Below are 20,467 nucleotides of genomic sequence, written 5' to 3'. Positions count from 1 at the left end.
CAGGGCTAGCGCTGCCATCCTTGACGCCAAAGCAACGGAACCTTCCCGCCCCCATGTTCACCTAATCTCCAGAACACCAGTCAATGCACGTGCGTCCTGTCTTGGGCCCCTTTGAGTGAAAGAAGAGAAAGGAAGTCGACGAATGTGGTCACAATGAGAATTCTATTGTCAGCTAAACAACAATGGCTTCTTTGACTTTGGCAAGCTGGACGTGACCTACCTATTCTTGCAGTGGGTCAAAGGTGCTGCATAATACAAACCTGGAAGTCAGCGTTACGCCTTTGTGCGTCGTCGAAGGGTTCCATTGTTCCACCGAACTGCCGGCGAATTAGGCGGGGGATATCAAAGGGGCCAGCCAATCAAAAGCATCAGGTACCTGAGCAGATGTCGTGGACGGCGGGTCGCTGCTGGCCACTCAGGGACGAGAAATGGGACGATCACCGCCCTGACGAGTGGCAGGGACTGCAAGACCCACTCGGCTCACCTGTCCAGACCAATCTTCCAGGTGCCAGGGATCATTTCTGCCAGGCCCTCATTTCGCTGCCCCGGGCAACGTCGCACTGCGCTGTGTGGAAGGCATGCCGGTCCCTGAACGCATGTGTGTGCGTGCCCCTGCAGGCGCCGTCTGCACAAACGTGGACCAGGGGCAGCTCCCGTCGCTCTGTCGTTCGTTTCTTTTAACCACTTGACGCCCTCCTCCTTCTCCCTCGCGATTTTCATTCCTCCTCCATCCAACACACCACAACGACGCACAACGCCTCCTTTGTTGCGCTTCACCACACTCTTTTCTACAACTCTTGCGCAGATATCCCCATCTCGCAGCCATTCCTTTGGACCGCGGTCCCACGCTACACCAACACTCCTTGGATTGATTGCACAACATAGACCACGTCGGCCACCTCATCTCAATCGACTACTATAGACTAGACATATACCCAGCATCCTTTGCGCCATCTATCCATTCCAACTAGACAGACATCTATTCAACCCGACAAGATGCAGATCACCAGCCTCCTCGTCCTTGCCGGCGTCCTCGGCGCCTCGGCCATGCCTTCTGGCCACGCTCACCTCCACCGCGCCGCCCATCAGCAGCGCGACCTCAAGTTCTACAAGGCCGAAAAGCACTTCCCCATCCCCATCCCTGCCGCCACCCCCTCCTCCTCCTCCGTCGCCGTTCCTTCCAGCACCACCGTTCCCGAGCCTGCCCAGTCCTCTGCGGCTGCTGCGACCGGGGACGACTCTTCTTCCGATGACGAGTACATTCCCTTCTGCGGCGAGAACAAGAACACCAAGCGCGTCACCTACGCTCAGATCATGTACACTGGCAACACTGGCGACGCTGACGGCTGCGAGTGGAACTCCAACTTGATGACCGTCCCCAAGAGCATCGCCGACAAGTACCACAACCGCATGTACTACACCAACGTTGCCGACGTGCCCTACCAGGTTGTTTGCGGCAACAAGATGGGTTCCGACCACGGCCTCAACGGCATGTTCAAGGTCGCTACCAACAAGCAGCTCGTCTTCACCCTCCAGCCTGGCGAGACCCAGCTCGTCGTCGCCGCCGCCAACACCCAGGGTGTCTGCGCTTTCTCTGCCGAGGAGGTTCCCACCACTTCGAACGGCCAGTTTGCCGGTAACTGGGCCGAGTTCGACTTCCAGAACAGCAGCAACGGTGGCTGGTCTGGTGCCGACTGCTCTTCTCTCGTTGCCCAGGCTGCCGGTATGGACGTTCCCGGCTGCCAGATTTGCGGCCACGACACCTGCTCCACCATTCTCCCCGGTGGCTTTGGTACCAACGCCTACACCAAGGGTATGGAGGCTGAGGACGGTGTTGGCCTCAACATCGCGAGCGGCCAGCAGGTCACCCTCAACATCAAGGTCGGCTACAGCGGCAAGGACTAAACATTTCGTTCCCGAAATATAAACCTTTGTCTCTGATTCATGACGATGATCGATGGTGCCTTGTAGGCAGCCTGATTTATGGTGGTTCAATGTGGTCCTTCCTATCTTGCTTTCTTGTTATATACTTCATGAAGGGGCGGCGTGGTGTGCTTGGAAAATTGGTGCTTCCCCGGCGAGGGTACGGGCTACGTTATCTAGGCATTTGTTAATTCAATACCGTTTTTGATGACTCGAATCTATCGTTGGTCGTGTGTTGATATTCGTAATCTTCAACAAGTCCACCCCATCGCCTACATGCGGCATTCCTGTTTGCTGCAAGATCATGCTCCTGTGCGCCGGCAATGCTAACAAACAGCAACCGTGCCACGCCACAGATAGAACTGCGCGGCATTTGACACCCACCACGCATGGCTTCTAAATATACTAGTATCATCGCTCGAATTCGAGAATCAACCCTACGCGCAACAGGGATAATTATGCCGATCAAACCCAAAATAAAAGCGCACATGGCGCCATAGGGTTCCACGGCCCAATTCCCGCTCTGGGGGCCGGCCTCCTGGGGGAATTGTAATCAATGCGAACCAAGACATAAAAACACCAGAATCCATCCCGTGGTAGTTGGAGGATCCGATGGAGTAATTGTTGGTGGCACAAAGTGAAAGCGGGGTTTACTGTACGTATTCCGTCCCTTCCGTTCCTACTGCGGAGTCAGGTTGTTATGCTTATTTCAACCTACAGCCGCCCCCCTTTGATGTCCCGGCGGTTTCTTGAGATGAATCATTATCAACGACGGGAGTCTCCTCAAGATTCGTTGGCTTGATAGTTCCTTGTGCTTGTGCTCCTTAGTTCGCCTTCTTTTGGGCTTTTATTCACGAGTCCCCTCCCTCTTGAAAATAACAGCGGGGTTGGATTGGAACCGACCTGAAGCTTGACACCACGTCACTGATTGATGTCTTATGTTCTGTGTTACCTCTGCTTGCGTGATGACGTTCTTGGAGGTTATTGCTGTTGGCTGCTGACCACCAGCCGTCAATCTATTCCCATGCATCAGCGTTATAGCACAAGTCTGCATTCATCGCATGACGTGCCTGACGCAAGGCAACGAAGGTACTTTATCTTACCTTAGTAGCTTTATACCCCCTCTTATTTTCCCCTCTAAGCGGACGATGTATACCCACGCGCGAGTGGATGCATAAGTTCTGGTAGTGAAAGCACTTTGTGCTTACATCCGGTCAGGTATTTAATTAGCCAATAATAAACTGCGAAGCTGGCATCTCTCTTTGTGTCGAAGCGTGCATAGTGTCTGAATGTTGCTGTGCATTTTGCATTGTGTGTTGCTATCATATTTTACATCAGAAGCGCCTTCAACATGCTTTTTGTCACTTTCCCCGCGTCTTGTGACCCATGAAAAAGGGGATATCGAAATCGTTTCAGTTTCCGCTCCTCACTGGTTCTTTTTTTGTATTACAGTTGCACAATTGTTGAATGACACGTGGGACTATGTTTGAGGGTCGTAATTCGAAAGACGTGTGATGAAAGTGCTTTTGTGCCATGATAGGATATGCAAGTTTGGAATTATTTGCTTTGAAGGCGTACAGATGTCAATGGAAAAGAGCATCCTGCTACTGATGCTAATGCCTTTCCTTCAGACCAGAGGCTCCAACACAAACGAGAACTTCATCTCCTCAACCTTGACGAGCAAATCCTCCCTCACACCCGGCCCGCAAGCTGCAGTGCCCACACCCGCAACCTTTGCGTCAAGCCTCAACAGCGTAGCATCCTCTTCCACGAGATCGCATGGATGTTTTGCCTCTTCTAACGCCTTTGCGCTGTGTCTCGTCGCTACAAAGCTGAAATTCCTCTCACAGTTGTCAGACCAGTCACCGTACCCTGCTTCAGCTCGTAGCCCGGTCCCTTGAGGCTCATGGATGGCTACCCACCTAGTACCCATGCGGTTGCCGTTCTCCTGTGGTACCTCATAAGGGGTCTGAAGATCAGCGACGTGATCCACTGACCAAATTCCGAGGCGTTGGGCAGTGCGCTTATCAGGATAGGATTCTCCCGGTCCTAGGCCGAACCACTTCACGGCATCGAGACGGCGTGAGAGACGGAGATCAAAACCCACACGAGGGACGTGGGCTGGGAGGGTGTTGACGTAGTCAGAAGACTGAGGTTTCAGGGTTATCGAGATGTACATGGCGCCCAAGTCAGTGATTTTGTAGATTGTATGTGCAAGGTACCCCCAGGAGAGAATTGGCGGGGAATGAAACGTTTTTGTTGTAATTACGACCATCGCAGCAGTGGCAGTAACGTCGAAGAAGCGGAGCTGGCTAGTCATAGCATGGACACCGAAGCGCTTCCAGTACGGAAGGGAAATGGAATTATCATTGTCGGTGGGTGGACGCCAGAAAGACGGGATAATGGCCGCGCCAGTTCGCGGGTTGGGTTCGAGAAGGGGAGTACCGCCAGTTGTCCAGCTGGTCATATAGCCTTTTGCCTTATCGAAGTTGATGGTGAAGTTATGTCCAGTAATGATGGTTAGAGTGCCAGATGATTCGGATCGGAGTGGAAGCCGATTCGTCAGTCTTAGTAAGTAGAAAGTCGAACCATAGCAAATTCGACTAGACCCGAGTTGAAATTGAGCCCAAGCAACTTCCTGTCCCTCTTTCGCCCATGCTGTCGAGCTTTTCAGGCGGAATGAGACGCTCAACCACATAGGTAGATGTAACGGCAATGGTCGCCTTAGACTCAGCTCGATGTTCTTTGATGATCGTGGGAGTATATGTGGCAGTTCCATGACGCCAGCGCTATGCAAGATGGTACTAGGGAATGCAAATTTGTTAGTGCCTCGGCGTCAAGTTGGTCAAGGGGAAGTTGACAGGATTTTACCTAGTGGTGTCCATAAGAGATTCAACTTTCCAAGTCGCGGTCAAATGATTAACTGAGACAAAGTCGTAAGAGTTCGTGATCCTCAGCTTACAGGCCACATCACTATAGTCAATCAACTCGGCTTCTATAGGCTGATACACTTTCTGAAGCTCGAGTAGCCCAGGCGTCGGTTGATGAGTGCTGTACAAAAGACCGTCCATGACAAACGTCCCGTCATTAGGAACATCGCCGAAATCACCTCCGTAAGCATAATAGGACTTTCCATCAGGGTCTTCTTTCCATAAACCGTGGTTAGCCCACTCCCATATGAAGCCTCCTTGAAGACGAGGGTAGGCGCGGAATGCCTCTTCGTAATCCTCGAGCCAGCCCGGTCCGTTTCCCATTGCGTGCGCGTATTCGCAAAGCACGATGGGCTTCTCAAAGGTGCCATCAGACCTAACGCCTTCAGTCTTGGCGAGGCTGATCAATCGCTCAACGGATGGATACATGTATGAGAACATGTCTGCAGACTCAGCATGAGGGTCTCCTTCATAGTGGACTAGCCTTGTAGGGTCGATATCTTTCGCAAGCTCGTACATGGCTTTGTGGTTTTGGCCGTAGAAAGCCTCGTTGCCCAAGGACCAGATAATGACAGAGGCGTGATTCTTGTCCCTGTGTATGAGCTGGGCCATACGATCCAGGTACGCTGCTTTCCAGGACGGGTTGTCACTTGTAAACTTGGCGGCATGACCGAAAGTAAGCTTCTTTCGCTCTTCGTAATCCACCTCTTCAGGTATATCTAAGGGCCGTGCAATGGCATCGTAGAATCCGTGACATTCGAGGTCTGCCTCGTCTATGACCCAAAGACCGAGCTCGTCAGCAATGTCCAGAAGCTTTGGGTGCGATGGGTAATGGCTGCATCGTAGCGCGTTGATATTGTGTCTCTTCATAAGCAAGAGATCCTTTCTGATGAAGTCCAGCGGTACAGCACGTCCAAAGGAAGGGTGATGGTCATGTCGATTGACGCCGCGAAATCTGACGGGCTTCCCGTTGACACAGATCAGTCCGTCCTTCAGCTCAACCTTGCGAAACCCGACTCTTTGGTTAACCCTATGGACAATTGAATCGTTGACCACATGCTCTATCCGGACTGTGTAGAGATTCGGGCTTTCCGCTGTCCATTGGTCAACATTGTTGATGGGAATCCTGAGCATCACCTTTCTGCTGCCAAAACCCCAGTCTTCTGCACAGCCGACAATATCTTGGTTGTGATCCAGAACTTCTACTTCTATCACCGAGCGAGAGTTTGTTTTGACATCGATCTCGGCAATGAGTGTTCCATTTTTGTATTCGGCGTCGAGATCTGTCCGTAAGAACCAGTCCTCGATGCGCGTTTGGGGGAAGGCCAAGAGTTGTACGTCGCGGAAGATGCCCGAAAGCCACCACTGATCCTGGTCTTCAATGTATGAGCCATCTGACCATTGGTAGACCCGGACAACGAGCTCGTTGGGACCGTCTCGGTTGATATATTCGGTTACGTCAAATTCGGAAGGGTTCCTGGAACCTTGAGCGTACCCGATGAGAACACCGTTGACCCAAATGTGGTAGGCACTGTCAACGCCGTCGAATCGCAAGCGGAGCTGGTTAGTCTCGCGCGTTTCTGGTACGAAGAAGGAGCGACGATAGGTGCCAGTGGGATTTTCCGAAGGCACAAAGGGCGGACAGACGGGAAATGGGTATTGGACGTTGGTGTAGTGTGGGATACCGTGGCCTTGAAGCTGCCAATGGCCAGGAACTTGAATGGTAGTCCACTGGTATTTTGCGTTGTGCTTGTCAGCCGGGTTTTGGCCATTTTCTGCGGTCGGGTCTGGAGCAGCTAGAGGACTCGAGGCGTAGTGAAAGTCCCATTGGCCGTTGAGCGAGAGGGCATCCTTGGGAATGTAGTATGTCCGTGGAGGCAGAGTGTTGCGCCGGAAGACAGACTCATTGCAGTAGTCGGGTGTGCCGTCGACCTCTTCAAGGGGGATGCCGATGCCCCGAGAGCGGGAGGCCATTATTGCGGAAACGGCAGCTCTTGGGGTTTGGGAGAAGGACGGGGAACAAAGAGTGAAGGATACGAGGTGGTGTTATCGAAGGGAAATCTCAAGCGCAAGAGAGGATGCCAGCCAAGTGGCCAGGTGTTTATTTTCCAGCAAGCCGAGACAGGCCATCTTGTTCTGTGTCTTCCCGCATCAAGTACCCGGTCATCGACGTCGGTTCCAGTGCAACGCCGCACGTTCTTCCCTGGTGTTTTGGCTCGTAATCATTGAACAAGGTGAAAGGAAGGCGAGACTCGTTGAATGAGGCAGTAGTACACTGCGACCCTGTGACCCCGCATTCTTCTGCATAGATGCCTACATGGAAAGTACATGCTACCTCCGTAGTGGCCCATAGACCTAGGTAAGTGAGTATCTTGCACCAATCAAAGTTGTCAGTAGAATGAGTACACGCGGTTCAGGTTGGGAAAGTATTCTTCCTTCCCAAGCTGTTTGTAGGTGAAGTAAGGAAGGTGCAGACATGAGAAAAGATGGCTCCGTCCCGTCACCAGAAGAAAGCGAAGAAGCTAGCCGTTAAGGGTTAGCACATCAGTTCATGAACAGCTCACTGTTTGGATGACTGGGGGGAAATGCGGGGGAGGCACAAATTGTCGGGGAAGTCGGAGCCGGCCCAATTGTGGAAGGAGATTGGTTGGTGCGGTTGGGTGCTTCAACATGCAGGCACTGCGCTCCAAAATCGCTTCTGTTCTCCAACTTGCACTTTTGCTCCTTTCTTCACTCTTCTTGCTTGCAGCCCATTCCAGCTGCTATAATCTCTACCTAGGTACTGTACAGCAATGGCACATTGTCAAGGCCTTTGCTGGGCTCACATTCAGCCGTTTGTTTGATTCCTCTCCTTCGGCAGAGTGACAGATTGGGCAACACTACCAGTCACCAGTACCCCAACAGAATCATTGCCTCGTCCATTTCCTCACTCGCTGGTCATCCCAATGTTCTGAATCGCCACCACGGTCTTCTCACACCATGGATAGGGATACCTGTGCTACCAGAGCTATGCGGACGAGAGTCCAGCCTCTCCAGGTTCGGAGGAAAGGGGACCGAGACCGACCCTGTCACCGTTTCCCCAGATTTGTTCCCCAGATTCGCCATCACAATGCACCTAATGTCTGGGGCCCCAGACCAACCCTGGTTATGACACCCTTGGCAGCCACAACCTCCAAGTTCCCCTTCGGCACGGCAGCCTAGAAAGGTGCTGACGGGTGCAAAAGCAACATCAATCAGCATGCAGGGCTGCGCCAATTCAAGAAGCCTGGACTGGTCCAGGACGGTGGAAGCACATGTAACGAGCTCATCACTGCTTTGCCATCGTGGTACAAAAGGGCACGATGATCTCTTCGCTTTCCGCTTTGGAGAGGTGTCTCTGGTAACTTCCAATTGCTCTTTCTCAGCATAACTCCCTATCAGCCAGTCAATATGGCTCACAGCATAAATGAAAAGGAGGCCATGGGTGCCCATGACGATGCCTTCCCAGAATCCGATGTTACTGTCCAGCTGGCCCATGATGTCGACAACACAAAGTACTCGCCCTGGTCCAAGAGCATGTTCCGCCTCTACCTTGTCCTCGCGTGTGCCTACCTCTGCGGATGTCTCAATGGGTACGATGGAAGTCTGATGGGAGGCTTGAACGGTATGAAAGCCTACCAGAACTACTTCCACATGTATGTGTTCATCGGCCATGACACCCATGAGTGATACATCAGCTAACCTCTTGGGTTCTTCCAGGTCCACTGCAGGCTCAGGGACCGGCCTTGTTTTTGCCATGTATAACATCGGCAGTGTTGCTGCCGTTTTCTTCACCGCCCCTGTCAACGACTGGTTCGGGCGTCGATGGGGCATGTTCACAGGTGCTCTTGTCATTATCATTGGCACTTGCGTCCAAGCCACGACACATACCAAATCCCAGTTCCTAGGCGGTCGCTTCGTCCTCGGTTTCGGCGTCAGCTTCTGTTGCGTATCAGCCCCTTGCTATGTCAGCGAGATGGCTCACCCCAAGTGGCGCGGCACCCTGACAGGCTTGTATAATACGACCTGGTACATTGGCTCTATCATCGCTTCGTGGGTTGTCTATGGTTGCTCCTATATCGAGAACAACAAGGACGCGTGGCGGATTCCCATCTGGTGCCAAATGATCACCTCCGGAATTGTGTGCTTGGGAGTCTTTTGGTTGCCCGAGAGTCCCAGGTGGCTCATGGCTCAAGACAGATACGAAGAAGCTGCCAAAATCCTGGCCACCTACCACGGCGAAGGCCGGCTCGACCACCCCCTAGTACAGCTGCAACTCAAGGAGATGGCCAACCAGATCTCGTCAGAGGCATCCGACAAGAAGTGGTACGATTATCACGAGCTTTGGAACACTCACTCCGCCCGTCGCCGCCTTATTTGCGTCCTCGGCATGGCCTGCTTTGGTCAAGTCAGCGGCAATAGCTTGTCCTCCTATTACATGGTCAACATGCTCAAATCAGCCGGTATTACCGATGAGCACAAGGTATTGGCGCTGAACGGTATCAACCCAGCCTTGTCGCTCATCGGCGCCGTAACGGGAGCACGCATGACCGATGTCGTTGGCCGCCGTCCTCTTCTGCTCTACACAATTGTCTTCTCTTCCATCTGCTTCGCCATCATGACGGGTACCAGTAAACTCGCAATGCCGGGCCATGTTGGTAACCTTGACGACGCTGATACTCAAGCTCTCACCCCATCCCAACGTGCTGCCGCTAACACCACCATTGCCTTTATCTTCATATTTGGCATTGTCTTTTCTTTCGGATGGACGGCCCTGCAGTCCATGTATATTGCGGAGACACTCCCCACAGCTACCCGCGCAAAAGGCACTGCTGTCGGAAATTTCGCATCCGCTGCTTCGTCTGTCGTTCTTCAATATTCCTCTGGGCCTGCTTTCGAGAAGATCGGGTACTACTTTTATCTCGTTTTTGTGTTTTGGGACCTCATCGAAGGTGTCGTGATCTTCTTCTATTTCCCTGAAACCAAGGATCGTACCCTTGAAGAACTCGAGGAAGTGTTCTCGGCTCCTAACCCGGTCAAGAAAAGCCTGGAGAAGAGGAGTGCGCAGACAGTATTGAACACCATGGGCGCGCCGGATGACGAGAAAGTTACAATCTAGTTTGATCAATGGGACTTGCGCGTGATTAAATGGACGTTAAGCCCATGATTCAAATGGCCAATCAATATTTTCATCAGCCCAACCTTCACACGTTGATGTGATTATAAGAGAGTACACTCGGGTTCGTGCTACAGAGTTCAACTACGGGCCGTAAGCGCCTGGCCTTGCTCATTATGAGAGTGTTGAGCACAGTCCATCGTAGAGTCATGGCCCAATAATTTCCGGACGAGAAGTTCCAGCTTTCGTATACCACGACGGCTTTATGGATTGATAGGGTCCGAGCCTGGCATGGTAGCCTGCTCCTGTAAGTTACCTCCTCCCCCCAAATCATTCCCAACCCCAGACCCCTTGTCTCCGTAGTCTCCGCTTTCCCCGCAATATTAGGGGCAGGGGGGTATGGCTGGAATGTCCGGGACCATCGCGTCCCTTTTCCCCCTTTTCACCTCTTAACGCCGGGTCTTAGTTATCAGTCCTTTGAAATCGGACCGCTTCGGATCAAACTAAAAGTGTTGATAGCCTTCAACGCCGATCCTGCATGGAAGTAATGATGATGCAAGATGGCCATGGAGAACGACACCAGTAGCGGGCCATCAAGGAAGCGGCTCAGAACATCCCACGCAGTAAGTTTTGCTTTTTTCCTCTGAATTTCGGCCCCATGTTGCTTGGAGGTAAAGAGGTGATCCGCTTATGCAACTTACTATCCAAGTGTGACCTGTGCAGGTCCAGAAAAATAAGGTTTGTTGATCCTCTTATCGTTCCCTTGGCTACCCGCATGTGCATCCTGCAAAGGTGCCATGCCGCTGTGGTGGAGGTGTTTTGAACCTGGAATTCAGGCCGCTTACTTTCCTGATGATAGATGTGACGGTAATGCGCCATGTGCGGCTTGTGTCGCAACTGAAAACGACTGCACTTATGGATCCGAAGCCAACTCGTGAGCGATACCATCACGTCTGTCATTCCTCAATTAAACAGATCACTGGCTGACAAAATAAACCACAGGAGGGGAAAGAGCGATCTCATTCTGGAAGGGGTGTTGCGTGTTGAGAAGTATCTTCACGAGCTAAATGCAAACATTGTCAGCTGCCCTTCTCACTCGTCGCACCTCCGGCACTAACATTTGTATACCTAGGCAGCATCGCCACACTTCGTCAACCGCAGTTCTTCTCATCCTGTGTTGTCACCAGCGATCGGCTCGTCAGTTGGTAGAAGGAGCTTCTCCGGGGGCTCCTTAACAGACCTGCGCATTACACCTCGGCCTACCCTCTGTCCACATCCGGACGAGCTAGACAACGCTAACAACCTGGAGAATGCTGTTCTCGAATCACGGCACACTTCTACAACGGAGTCGATACTACAATGGCCCCATTTCGACGTCTTCCCCAGTCTTCGCAAGGACTACACTTCCATCTTCCACCTTGAGCAGTCTCGTCCTTGCATCAAGACGAAGAAAGGAAACATCCATCCGTACGTGACAGAAGAAGAGGTCGACAGCATTTTGGATGCCTTCGCGCATGCCGTCAACTTCTGGTATCCTACAACGTCAAGCAATCAGCTACAGAATGCTCGGGCACTCATCACGAACGGAAACTTTGAAGACAACGATGAGCTCCGCGTCTGCCTTGCTTTACTCGTTATGGCACTGGGATGTGCAAGCAAGGTGACGGCGGGCTTGATGGAAAGCGCTGCTGTCCCTGAGAGCGAACGGAGACGCAGAGCAACTTATCGTGCAACGGGCGATATGTATTTCGAGAGTGCGCTCAAGAAGCTTTACGTTGCCCACATGGATGTCAGCTCCATGGCCACACAGTGTCTTTTCTTCGTAGCGTGAGTTTCTTCGGCTTCAATGTGCATCAACCACCCTCCAAGATTTCCAGCTCTCTTTCTGACTAACACTGATCTCTCAACCTTCAGTCTTTACTTTGCCTTCCTTCGCCGTCCCCTCCAAGCATGGGAGTATATCTCCGCCGCAGCCACCAAGTGTCTCCTTCTCCTTTCATACTCTTACCAAGATTCCACTTCCGAAGATCAAGAACGTATCCGCCGCATCTTTTGGTCCTGCTACATCCTCGAATCGGATTACTTAGCTGAGCTCTCCAACTTGCCGCTATCAGGTATTGCTCGTATTGAATCCTCAGTTCCGCTACCAGGTGCAGGGTACAGCACGCATTCGAACGCCCAAGAGGAGGAGCAGAGCTCTTTGTACTTTTTGGCTTGTATCTCGATGAGGAGGCTGCTGAATCGAGTACATCAGCTACTGTATGCGAGGGAAACAGGCGCGAGTTTGGATGATAACCGGTTCCCTGGCATTGTGAAGGAGCTGGATCATCAGTTGGATGAGTGGAGGACTGTGCTGCCAGAAGCCTTTGCTTTCGAGGTTGAGTGGCCGCCAGTCGGTGCGAAGCACAATATCATCGGATTAAAGACGGAGCATGGGGGGTTCCTGAGGCAAAGGTATCTCACTTGTAGGAGTGTCATCTACCGGCCGTAAGTTACAACTCGTTCGCTCCCATCAACCGAGCCTGGAAGATACCTAGCCACTAACCTTCTCCCACAGATATCTTATGTGGATGCTAAGCAGTTCGAATGCCGGCTCCAGCCCTGTAACCAGCCCTGTAACCAGCCCAAATATAACAGCCGGTGGATCCCGTGGCATCCAAGGTCCCCTGGCCTCCGTTCCAGCAAGCAGCACGGCCGTCGGCGTGAACAGTACCACTACCCCGTCAGCTATGAACATAAAGCTAGCAGAACACGAAGTCCTAGCTAACTGCAAGTCTTGCCTGGATGCATGTTTACTTCACATCTTGAACCTTAGGGGGTTTTCTCAGACCTTATTAGTTGATACGTGGATCTGTTCACTTTCGTGCGTCACTCTCCTTTTCCTTTCTTATCCTTTCTTGTGTCTTATTTCCATACGTGATTCGATTCGGATCTAGTACTGACACGGAGAAAAACAGAATGGCAGGCGCAATGCTCGTTCTCTTGGCCGCCTGCCGGATATCTTTGCTCAAAGACCTCATCAGGCCCGAGATCCTCCAAGCGGGAAGCCACTTGAGGGAATTGTTGGTAGGATGGCAGAAAGTGCAAGGAGATCCGAGCTCGCCCAGCGTGGATCAAAGCGTGCATATTATTAAGGAGGCCGAGAGATTCATTAGACAGGTCTATAAGGGTGAGAAGGATGAAGAGGAAGGCCGCATTGAGGAGTAAGATGGCAGCTCGCATGGACCGCGAAAAGAGGCCGATCTCAAAATGACAGAAAGTTGACCAAATTTCATCAAAACGGCAAGATGGCCGAGCGGTCTAAGGCGCCACGTTAAGGTTAACCCTTAATCCGAGATATCCGTGGTCCGAAAGGGCGTGGGTTCGAATCCCACTCTTGTCAAATTCAATTATCTCCACTTCGCTGAAGTCGGGTCATTCTCTTTTTCCTATTCTAGCTTTCTTTTTTACTTTTAGTGTTTCTATCATCTTGTTTTCTTCCAAATTTTTTTTCTTTTTCTTTCCAATAGGAAAGATAGGAGGAAGGCGGCTCCTAGCCTTGTACTTCCCTCTAGTAGTGTGGTTGCAACCTATTTATATTATATACTGTGCTAATAAAGGACCGGACGGCTAGTTATATTGCCTTGTCTTTTACTTTCAAAAGGCAAAAGAGTGTTAAGCCTGGCTAGGAATACGGGAAGAATGAAAATGTCTTACGACGTACTGGACTCCCAATAATCTAATGCCCCTGTTACCTAGGTATTCATTAGTACCTCTTCACCTATTCGCATTACAGCTGGTCACTCGTGGTATGGGTAGTTGTACCCATTAGTAGGTGCACCTACCACTAGAGGTAGACCAGCGTCTAGTTGACATCGCAGCAAGAAATCTTCTCAACAAGAACGCCCTCAACATTTGTCCTGCAGTGGTCACGTTAAGGCGGCTGGCAGCAGTTCTGGCCGTTGGCCTTGCACCACTCGCTGAACTGGATAACCGCGTTGCCGGCGGTGCCGATAGTGCAAAGGAGGAGCGAGTCGCTCTCGTGAGTCCCATCGGCAACTTGGCCGACGGCGCGCAGGAGCTTCCAGTAGTCGTAGTACTGGCCCTTTTCCGAGTCGTTGGTGTAATAGGATCACCTTCAGCTTGAATCCGGACCTTTTTCATTACTAAACTAACATCGTGGAGGGATATGACCATACAAGGCTTGAAAGTGTTTACCTCCAAGATTTCTCGCTACATTTATCGAGTTCTTCTGGTCTTCAACGAAGGAGTACCTTGTTAAAGATCTCCGAACTCATGACTTGAGCAATTCTCGGCGAGTCGGTTCTCACCAGCGATGGAAAGAACCAGCGCCTCGGTCTCGGCAGCACACAGCCCTACACAGATGACACTGTAGCTTTCTCGGTACAACTGAGTGAAGAAAAGGTTGCTGGTAAGCGTGGGGGTTGAAGCCAAGTTCAGAGCATGTTGCAACGAAAAGACACACCACCCTTGTCACTACTCGGCCTCCAATTCTCTATGTATAGTCCTACGAGACCCAGTTGGTCAGCCCTGCGCTCCGGCTATTGCCTGGCTTATGGTGATGCTATGTTATATAATAACCCGTCAATTGGGAACCGGGCTACCGAACTTTTTATGCCCTTGTTGGGTGCCTTTTGTTATGAGGAAAGAGCTAGGCGGATTGTGTAATATACTGCAGCGGCAACGGATGAAAGCCTAGCAAGCGTTTCCGGCCTCTATCGATTAGAGGTATTATTAATAAATTCGCACTTATAGGCAGTTCGCAGTTCTCTCAACTTAACCTCTTCAGTTCCTCTTTGAGACTCTGGCAAGCAATTCCAAATCTATGACTTATACGCGAGTCATATTCACAGTGTCAAAGTCACTAGGGTAAAAAAGGGAAGAAAAAAAAGGATGACCCCTGCTCTGCCCTCCCGAGCATCCATTTTTTTGTTTCGGCCACAACTCCACTACGGCAATTTTGACGTTCAAAACAAGAAAAAGAGAAGTTGATGCGGTTTGTGTGGATCGAACACACGACCTTCAGATTTATGAGTGAAGTGGACTTCAGTCTGACGCTCTCCCAACTGAGCTAAACCCGCCTTGTTGAAATTTTGGCCAAGATGTTGGGTTTATAGTGATGGGTGGAATGAAGTCCTGCTATGCCGTACCNCTATGCTGAAGTGGTGATGCGCTGCTGCGAGTGGTGAGTCTGGAACAACTTTGAGATAAAAGATGGAAGGAATGCTTGGTTCTTTCTATTGCACTGATTCAAAGGGGATGATTGTTGGGGGAAAGAGGGACTTTGAGACTTTTGAGAAATTTCGAAATTCGGACCCGACCCAGCTTTCAAACCAAGGATACTTACCTACTACCTCTATATTACAACGCCTACCACCCCTATAAGAAACATGCATTGGCTAGAAAACATTGATTGTGGTTATTGTCCAACAACTACAACGCATGTCTGGAAACAGATTTTCCCACTACGGTAGACAGCTTCTTCCACCAATCAGCCGGCAACTCTACGATCTTTGCTCACTTCATCTCAATATCAAGCCTAATATCTGCTCTCTGGCGATCCAACACTCCCAGCAAGGCCTCTTTGGCAGTTTGATATGCTTCGGCATGGTTGCTCTCTCTGCTGCTGAGAGGGTCTGGTACTTGCCCGCTTGTTCGGATTCATCTCGAGCATACCTGATGTCGTTGATCTTCTTTTGTTCTTCCTCCAAGCGCTTCATGTAGCTTGCCAGTCGCTGTTGGCCCGCCTCGAGTTCCTGAGCGCCCTGCGTCCCCGCGACTCGCTAGCAGGATTAAGAAGTACAAGTTGCAGGAAAACTGGGTTGTGCCGTGGTCTCGCTGGTTCGAGGCGGTTATTGACAAGGTTAACCCTTCCTCTCTTTTTTTTTTTTTTTTTTTTTTTTCTTTTCTCTTCTTTTCTCTTTTTTTTTGGCGGTTTCCTTTTTCTCGTTTTTTTTTAGAGTTTATTTTTCATTTTTTTTTTCTTGTGTACGTTTGATTCTTGTCAAGAGCGTGGGCTGGAGTGGTGTCTTCATTGGGTCTATGAACAACCTGTGGTCGATGGGGCACCCCAGCCCACGCTCCTGAATCTCCTTATCTCCCTCAGGAGTAGACTTCTATCAGCCGCTCGTAGTGGGCATACGGATAGGGGAAGGCTCTCGAGTTTTCCGGACTTCGACACGAGTAAAGAGGAAGGAAAGGGTGGTAAAGGGAAGAAGGATGAGGTTGAGAATAGTTTTTCTTTTCTTCTTCTTCTTTTTTTTTTCTCTTTTTCTTTTTGTCTTTTTTTTTTTTCTTTTTTTGTCTTTTTTCTCTCTTTTTTTTTGAGGTTTATTCTTTGAACCTTTTCTTCTTCCTTTTCCTTGTTTGCCAGGAGCGTGGACTGGAGTGGGTGTCTTCATTGGGTCTATGAACAACCTGTGGTCGATGGGGCACTCCAGCCCACGCTCCTGAATCTCCTTGTCTCCCTCATGAGTAGCCTTTTGGGCTGCAGAATCCGATATGGCCTTGGCCTGAAACTGTTCCCATGAAGCCTTGTCAGGCTCGGCGATGACGAACTCTCCGTCAGCATTGACCATGATGCTGGGAAAGCAACACAAAAAACACACAAAGATCGTTAGTGGTCTGGTCTTTGTTGTCCCGCTGGGTCGTGGCTTTGTCTGCTGTCTTGAGGAAGGATTTGGGAATGCCGGTGGTCCGCTTTACGCGGGGACGGTTGTCATAGTCGGGGTTGTCGTTGATTGGACCTCAAACGGCGCGTGTCGTCCAGCACGTACGGGCGCTGCAGGTGAATCCTGAGCAACGAGGGCGGTGGGCTGTTCATGGGCCTTTGCCTGATTCAACCATTCGCGGGTTACGGAGACTACGACGTATAGGACGCCCAGCTTGTGAGCGTGGTGCATGTGCTTGCTCGTAGCCAACAATGTCAGGCCGAAGAAGGTTACGAAGAAGAAGAGGAAGAGAACGATGACGAGAGGGGTAGGGTTGATTGACAGTTGTTGCTACTTGGGGACGTCGCTGGGCCACGGAACGGGGAGCAGTCTTTGGTTGGAGTTGTTGACTGGAGCAGGTCAGTGACTGATCGTTAAAAGAACGGGTTTCGCATGGAAGAAGGGTGTGTTGTACTTACAACCACAACGTTGTAACTGAATGTGCCCGGCATGCCTGGGATGGAACATCTATGGCATGCAGTTCTGAGGGATCATGCCATTCATGCCAGGCATACCGGACATTTCCATCCAACACCTACTCCAGTCCGTCATGGCTTGCTGCTGGGTTTGTTGGGCCTTCTGTTGCATGGCCCCGCAGAACCAGGAACATGAACGTTGGCAGCGTGAGGAGCCATGGTGTTGGTGGTGGTCTATTTCTGTCAGTATCGTTTCAGATTTCCATCACAAACTGGGGTTGACGGCGTAGAAGGAGCCCGGATTATCGATCTTGAGGGCAGAAGGAGAAGATCATGAAGATCGTAAAGATGACGGGAGAAAGGACGTGATGAAAGGAAAGCGAAGTTGTAAGCTAATGATGACGGATTTAACTCACGTTACCTCTACATCGGGAGAAACATTGAGCTCGGCGAGCAAAGCACAGTCAGCCCAGACGAGGAGCTTGAAGATGAGGGTGGCAACCAGGACGATGCCAGGCGAGGGTGAGATGGCGTCGATGGCGTCGACGATGCCGGCAGCAGTGAAGATGCTACTGCCAACGATAGGCGGCGACAATGATCTTGTCCACCTTGCTGGTTTACGACTTGCTTTGTGAAGGAGAGGAAGAAGTAAGAGCGAGTAAACTGCGTGGAAAGAAGAACGAGACGGGCTACTCGAGGGTTTGTTATGTGAGAAAGGGAAGAAGGGAAGAGGAGATAGGTGGAACGAGACGACTGGAGAATTTGTGCTCGTGTAGAAGAAAGAATCAGTGCGGGGCTTGGGGCTGTGTTTGAGCTCAGAACCCCTCGGCTGAGAAAGAAAAAGGGAGTTGTTGTTGCCTAGAGGTAGTCAACGTGCGTCCGAACTGCAGTCTGGCTTTTTGATGACGCGTTGCACGGCTCTACAGTCCTCAGATGTAGAGCAAGGCCAGTGGCAGTCAGGGATCGAAGGTGGAGGGGTTCAATTTAGTCACAGAGCTCACGGGCAACAAGATTGTGGCTGTGCTACCTGCTTGTCGGATGAGTACCTCTATGGATTGCTCCAGATGACACCTAGGAGGCTGGGCCATTCCGTCTGATATCAAGTGCAGCAGCTGACCTCTTCCAGGGCGGTTCTCGGGTACCTGTAGGATTATCTGACCTTTCCCTCCAGGAAAAGGAAAAGAAGCAAATGGGGCTACAGTTTCAATGTTGACGGAACTGACTGGCATGGAAGATTGGTGGCATGGATATGAGCTGCAGAGCTAGACCATTAACCCCAATGGTATGACGAAGCACATGCTTCGAGGCTCAAAGCCCGAGGGCGGTGGGAGTCAAGTACCTGAAAATGGGCAGTTGAGTGAGATGGGGACCGGCTTTCGCCAACTCCCATTTACCTTCACACGACGCAGAGAGCCTCACTTCCTTGGAGGAAGGAACGGCAACAAACACAAGTGAGGTAGATAGAGGTACTTTTCCAGATTTCCTACCTGATAGCCCAGCGAGCCCTACCTGATTTGGGAAGAACACTGTGAACTTCCAATTTGTGTATCTTATCTGCACGAACTGATCAGTGAGCTCATTTGATGTGTTCACTGCCTGGGTAGAGGAATAAGTAGAGGTAGACAGGTAGAGGACTGGAAGCAAACCGGGAGTAGAGCAGGACACTCGGGTTTCTTGAGCGGGCAGAATAAACGACTGGCTTCACATTGAGACTTGAAGCAAACATCAGACTTCGCAGGCCGGGCTTCCTATTTCATTCTCGATCCTCTGGGATTTGAAATTGTGAAGCCAAAAAGAAAAAAAGAAAAAAGACGGAAACCGACTCACCCTTCATTGCCTTCAATGGGAGCAAGTCGTCCGTGACATGACATACTTGAGTGTAACAGCAGTTTGTCGACATAAACCTCATATCCTGAGCACGGAGATATGCTTGCCTACAGGTAGGATTAGTCGGAATGCATGCTTGGTCCCCAGCTGAATGCAGTGATTTCCTCTTTCTTGATTGTTACGAACGTGCCTGGGCATATGTGGTTGTGTACGTCCGAACCCAACCTCCTCCATCTTGACGTCTTGGACACTTCAGGCCATGGCCGCAAAGAGGCCTCCATGAGATCAATATTGAGTCTGTCAAGTAAAGCCCGGCATTGGCACATATGGGACCGAAGCTCTTGCCCAAGTAAGGCCGATTTCGGATTGGCGGATCTGATGCCTCAAGGCATATGCTTTTGCAGTCGAGAATAGTTTTGAAAAGGCGATAATGTAAGTTAAGGGCTGAATGATTGAGTTCGTTATATCCCACGTTGTGTGCCAGTACATGAGTGCAAACGCGGAAGGTGCGAAGCTTTATCAACACTGATCAACCGTAGAATTGCAAACATTTTGAGCACGATTGTTCGTTCCGGATACTGCAGACCCAGCGATCCACGAACGCCAAACGAGAATATGAGATGCATTCTAAAAAGGTAAAGTTCTCAAAACAAATCTTCGTAGGGCACGATTCTACTACGGCATTGCCAAAAAGGTTGTAGACAATTGAAATGGAAAGAGTCTCGTAGATTCAAAAGGTGAAAAAAAGAAGAAAGAAAATCAAGCCGCCCACGGCGAGACTCGAACTCGCAACATTCAGATCACTTCACTTGTTCGTAAAAGTCTGACGCGCTAACCAATTGCGCCACACGGGCTTGACTTTGCTAGGTTGACAAAATGATGCCGTCCATTTCCCTATAAGGCACAAGACGTCATTGTCTTTCCCCTTATCTGCTTTCCTAGCCAAGCCAAACCCTGCGTGCATCCCCTAATCCATGATAAAGCCTGCAGGCCGCGTGCAGTGCCGGTTGGCTGCTGAATTCTTTGTCTTTTACTCACTGTGTTTGCAATGTTTGCAATACGGTGTTGCAGCATCAATCCCTGGTGGTTGAATGACTGGGTGCCCGCCGGCGGGTGAGGTAGTGTAGTGGCAGGCACCAGCCAGCCCTCGGGCGGGAATGCATTCATGTCGTTGTCAGGCCAGTGGGTGGAGTATGATTGCAGGATGGTTTCCTGTGCAGCCATGCTGCAAAAGACGCCGAACACCGCCCGTCGGATCGTCAAGGTCATTTTTGGACGAGTTTCCACATGTGCAAAATGTGAACAAATTTTTAATGCCTATTTGTGAGCTTCCCCTCCATCCCGACATTGACGAAGAACACGGATTGGGAAAAAGCCGGAGGCGGGGAGAGCTCTAAAATCATCACCGTCATCCCTGTGCACTTCCTTTTTCATGGATCTTGTACGCAGTAGGCATAACAATCTTGCCGACCAACAAAACAAAACAATAACAAACAACGAAAACAAAGGGGCACGAAGGCCATCCGG

At 50.8% G+C, this 20,467-nt stretch overlaps 6 protein-coding genes across 6 annotated transcripts; 4 read left to right on the top strand and 2 right to left on the bottom strand.

Moving 5' to 3' along the window:
* Positions 1 to 709: 709 nt before the first annotated feature.
* Positions 710 to 2,312, top strand: NEUTE1DRAFT_118612 (uncharacterized protein; the record flags this gene model as incomplete). Its single annotated transcript, XM_009857384.1, has 1 exon — positions 710 to 2,312. The coding sequence occupies one exon, from the start codon at positions 997 to 999 to the stop codon at positions 1,903 to 1,905; it is 909 nt and encodes a 302-aa protein (XP_009855686.1).
* A 1,124-nt stretch (positions 2,313 to 3,436) lies between these two features.
* NEUTE1DRAFT_89933 (uncharacterized protein) lies at positions 3,437 to 6,895 on the bottom strand (the record flags this gene model as incomplete). Its single annotated transcript, XM_009857383.1, has 2 exons — positions 3,437 to 4,727; positions 4,795 to 6,895. The coding sequence occupies 2 exons, from the start codon at positions 6,825 to 6,827 to the stop codon at positions 3,551 to 3,553; spliced, it is 3,210 nt and encodes a 1,069-aa protein (XP_009855685.1).
* Positions 6,896 to 7,816: 921 nt separating this feature from the next.
* NEUTE1DRAFT_118611 (uncharacterized protein) lies at positions 7,817 to 8,100 on the top strand (the record flags this gene model as incomplete). Its single annotated transcript, XM_009857382.1, has 1 exon — positions 7,817 to 8,100. The coding sequence occupies one exon, from the start codon at positions 7,833 to 7,835 to the stop codon at positions 8,052 to 8,054; it is 222 nt and encodes a 73-aa protein (XP_009855684.1).
* Positions 8,101 to 8,105: 5 nt separating this feature from the next.
* Positions 8,106 to 9,990, top strand: NEUTE1DRAFT_89929 (uncharacterized protein; the record flags this gene model as incomplete). Its single annotated transcript, XM_009857381.1, has 2 exons — positions 8,106 to 8,527; positions 8,592 to 9,990. 2 exons carry the CDS (start codon positions 8,283 to 8,285, stop codon positions 9,988 to 9,990), a joined length of 1,644 nt encoding a protein of 547 aa, XP_009855683.1.
* Positions 9,991 to 10,547: 557 nt separating this feature from the next.
* On the top strand, positions 10,548 to 13,247 carry NEUTE1DRAFT_149656 (uncharacterized protein; the record flags this gene model as incomplete). Its single annotated transcript, XM_009857380.1, has 7 exons — positions 10,548 to 10,610; positions 10,824 to 10,921; positions 10,990 to 11,065; positions 11,120 to 11,814; positions 11,902 to 12,474; positions 12,545 to 12,709; positions 12,945 to 13,247. 7 exons carry the CDS (start codon positions 10,548 to 10,550, stop codon positions 13,192 to 13,194), a joined length of 1,920 nt encoding a protein of 639 aa, XP_009855682.1.
* A 2,842-nt stretch (positions 13,248 to 16,089) lies between these two features.
* On the bottom strand, positions 16,090 to 20,209 carry NEUTE1DRAFT_105038 (uncharacterized protein; the record flags this gene model as incomplete). Its single annotated transcript, XM_009857379.1, has 8 exons — positions 16,090 to 16,241; positions 16,433 to 16,505; positions 16,764 to 16,896; positions 16,993 to 17,047; positions 17,152 to 17,165; positions 17,530 to 17,802; positions 19,609 to 19,661; positions 19,979 to 20,209. The coding sequence occupies 8 exons, from the start codon at positions 20,207 to 20,209 to the stop codon at positions 16,090 to 16,092; spliced, it is 984 nt and encodes a 327-aa protein (XP_009855681.1).
* Positions 20,210 to 20,467: the final 258 nt, after the last annotated feature.

The sequence above is a fragment of the Neurospora tetrasperma genome, assembly GCF_000213175.1.
Source record: "Neurospora tetrasperma FGSC 2508 unplaced genomic scaffold NEUTE1scaffold_81, whole genome shotgun sequence".
NCBI classification, from domain to species: domain Eukaryota; kingdom Fungi; phylum Ascomycota; class Sordariomycetes; order Sordariales; family Sordariaceae; genus Neurospora; species Neurospora tetrasperma.
The sequence above is the reverse complement of the archived record's forward strand: the minus strand, read 5'-3'. Positions and strand labels throughout refer to the sequence as shown.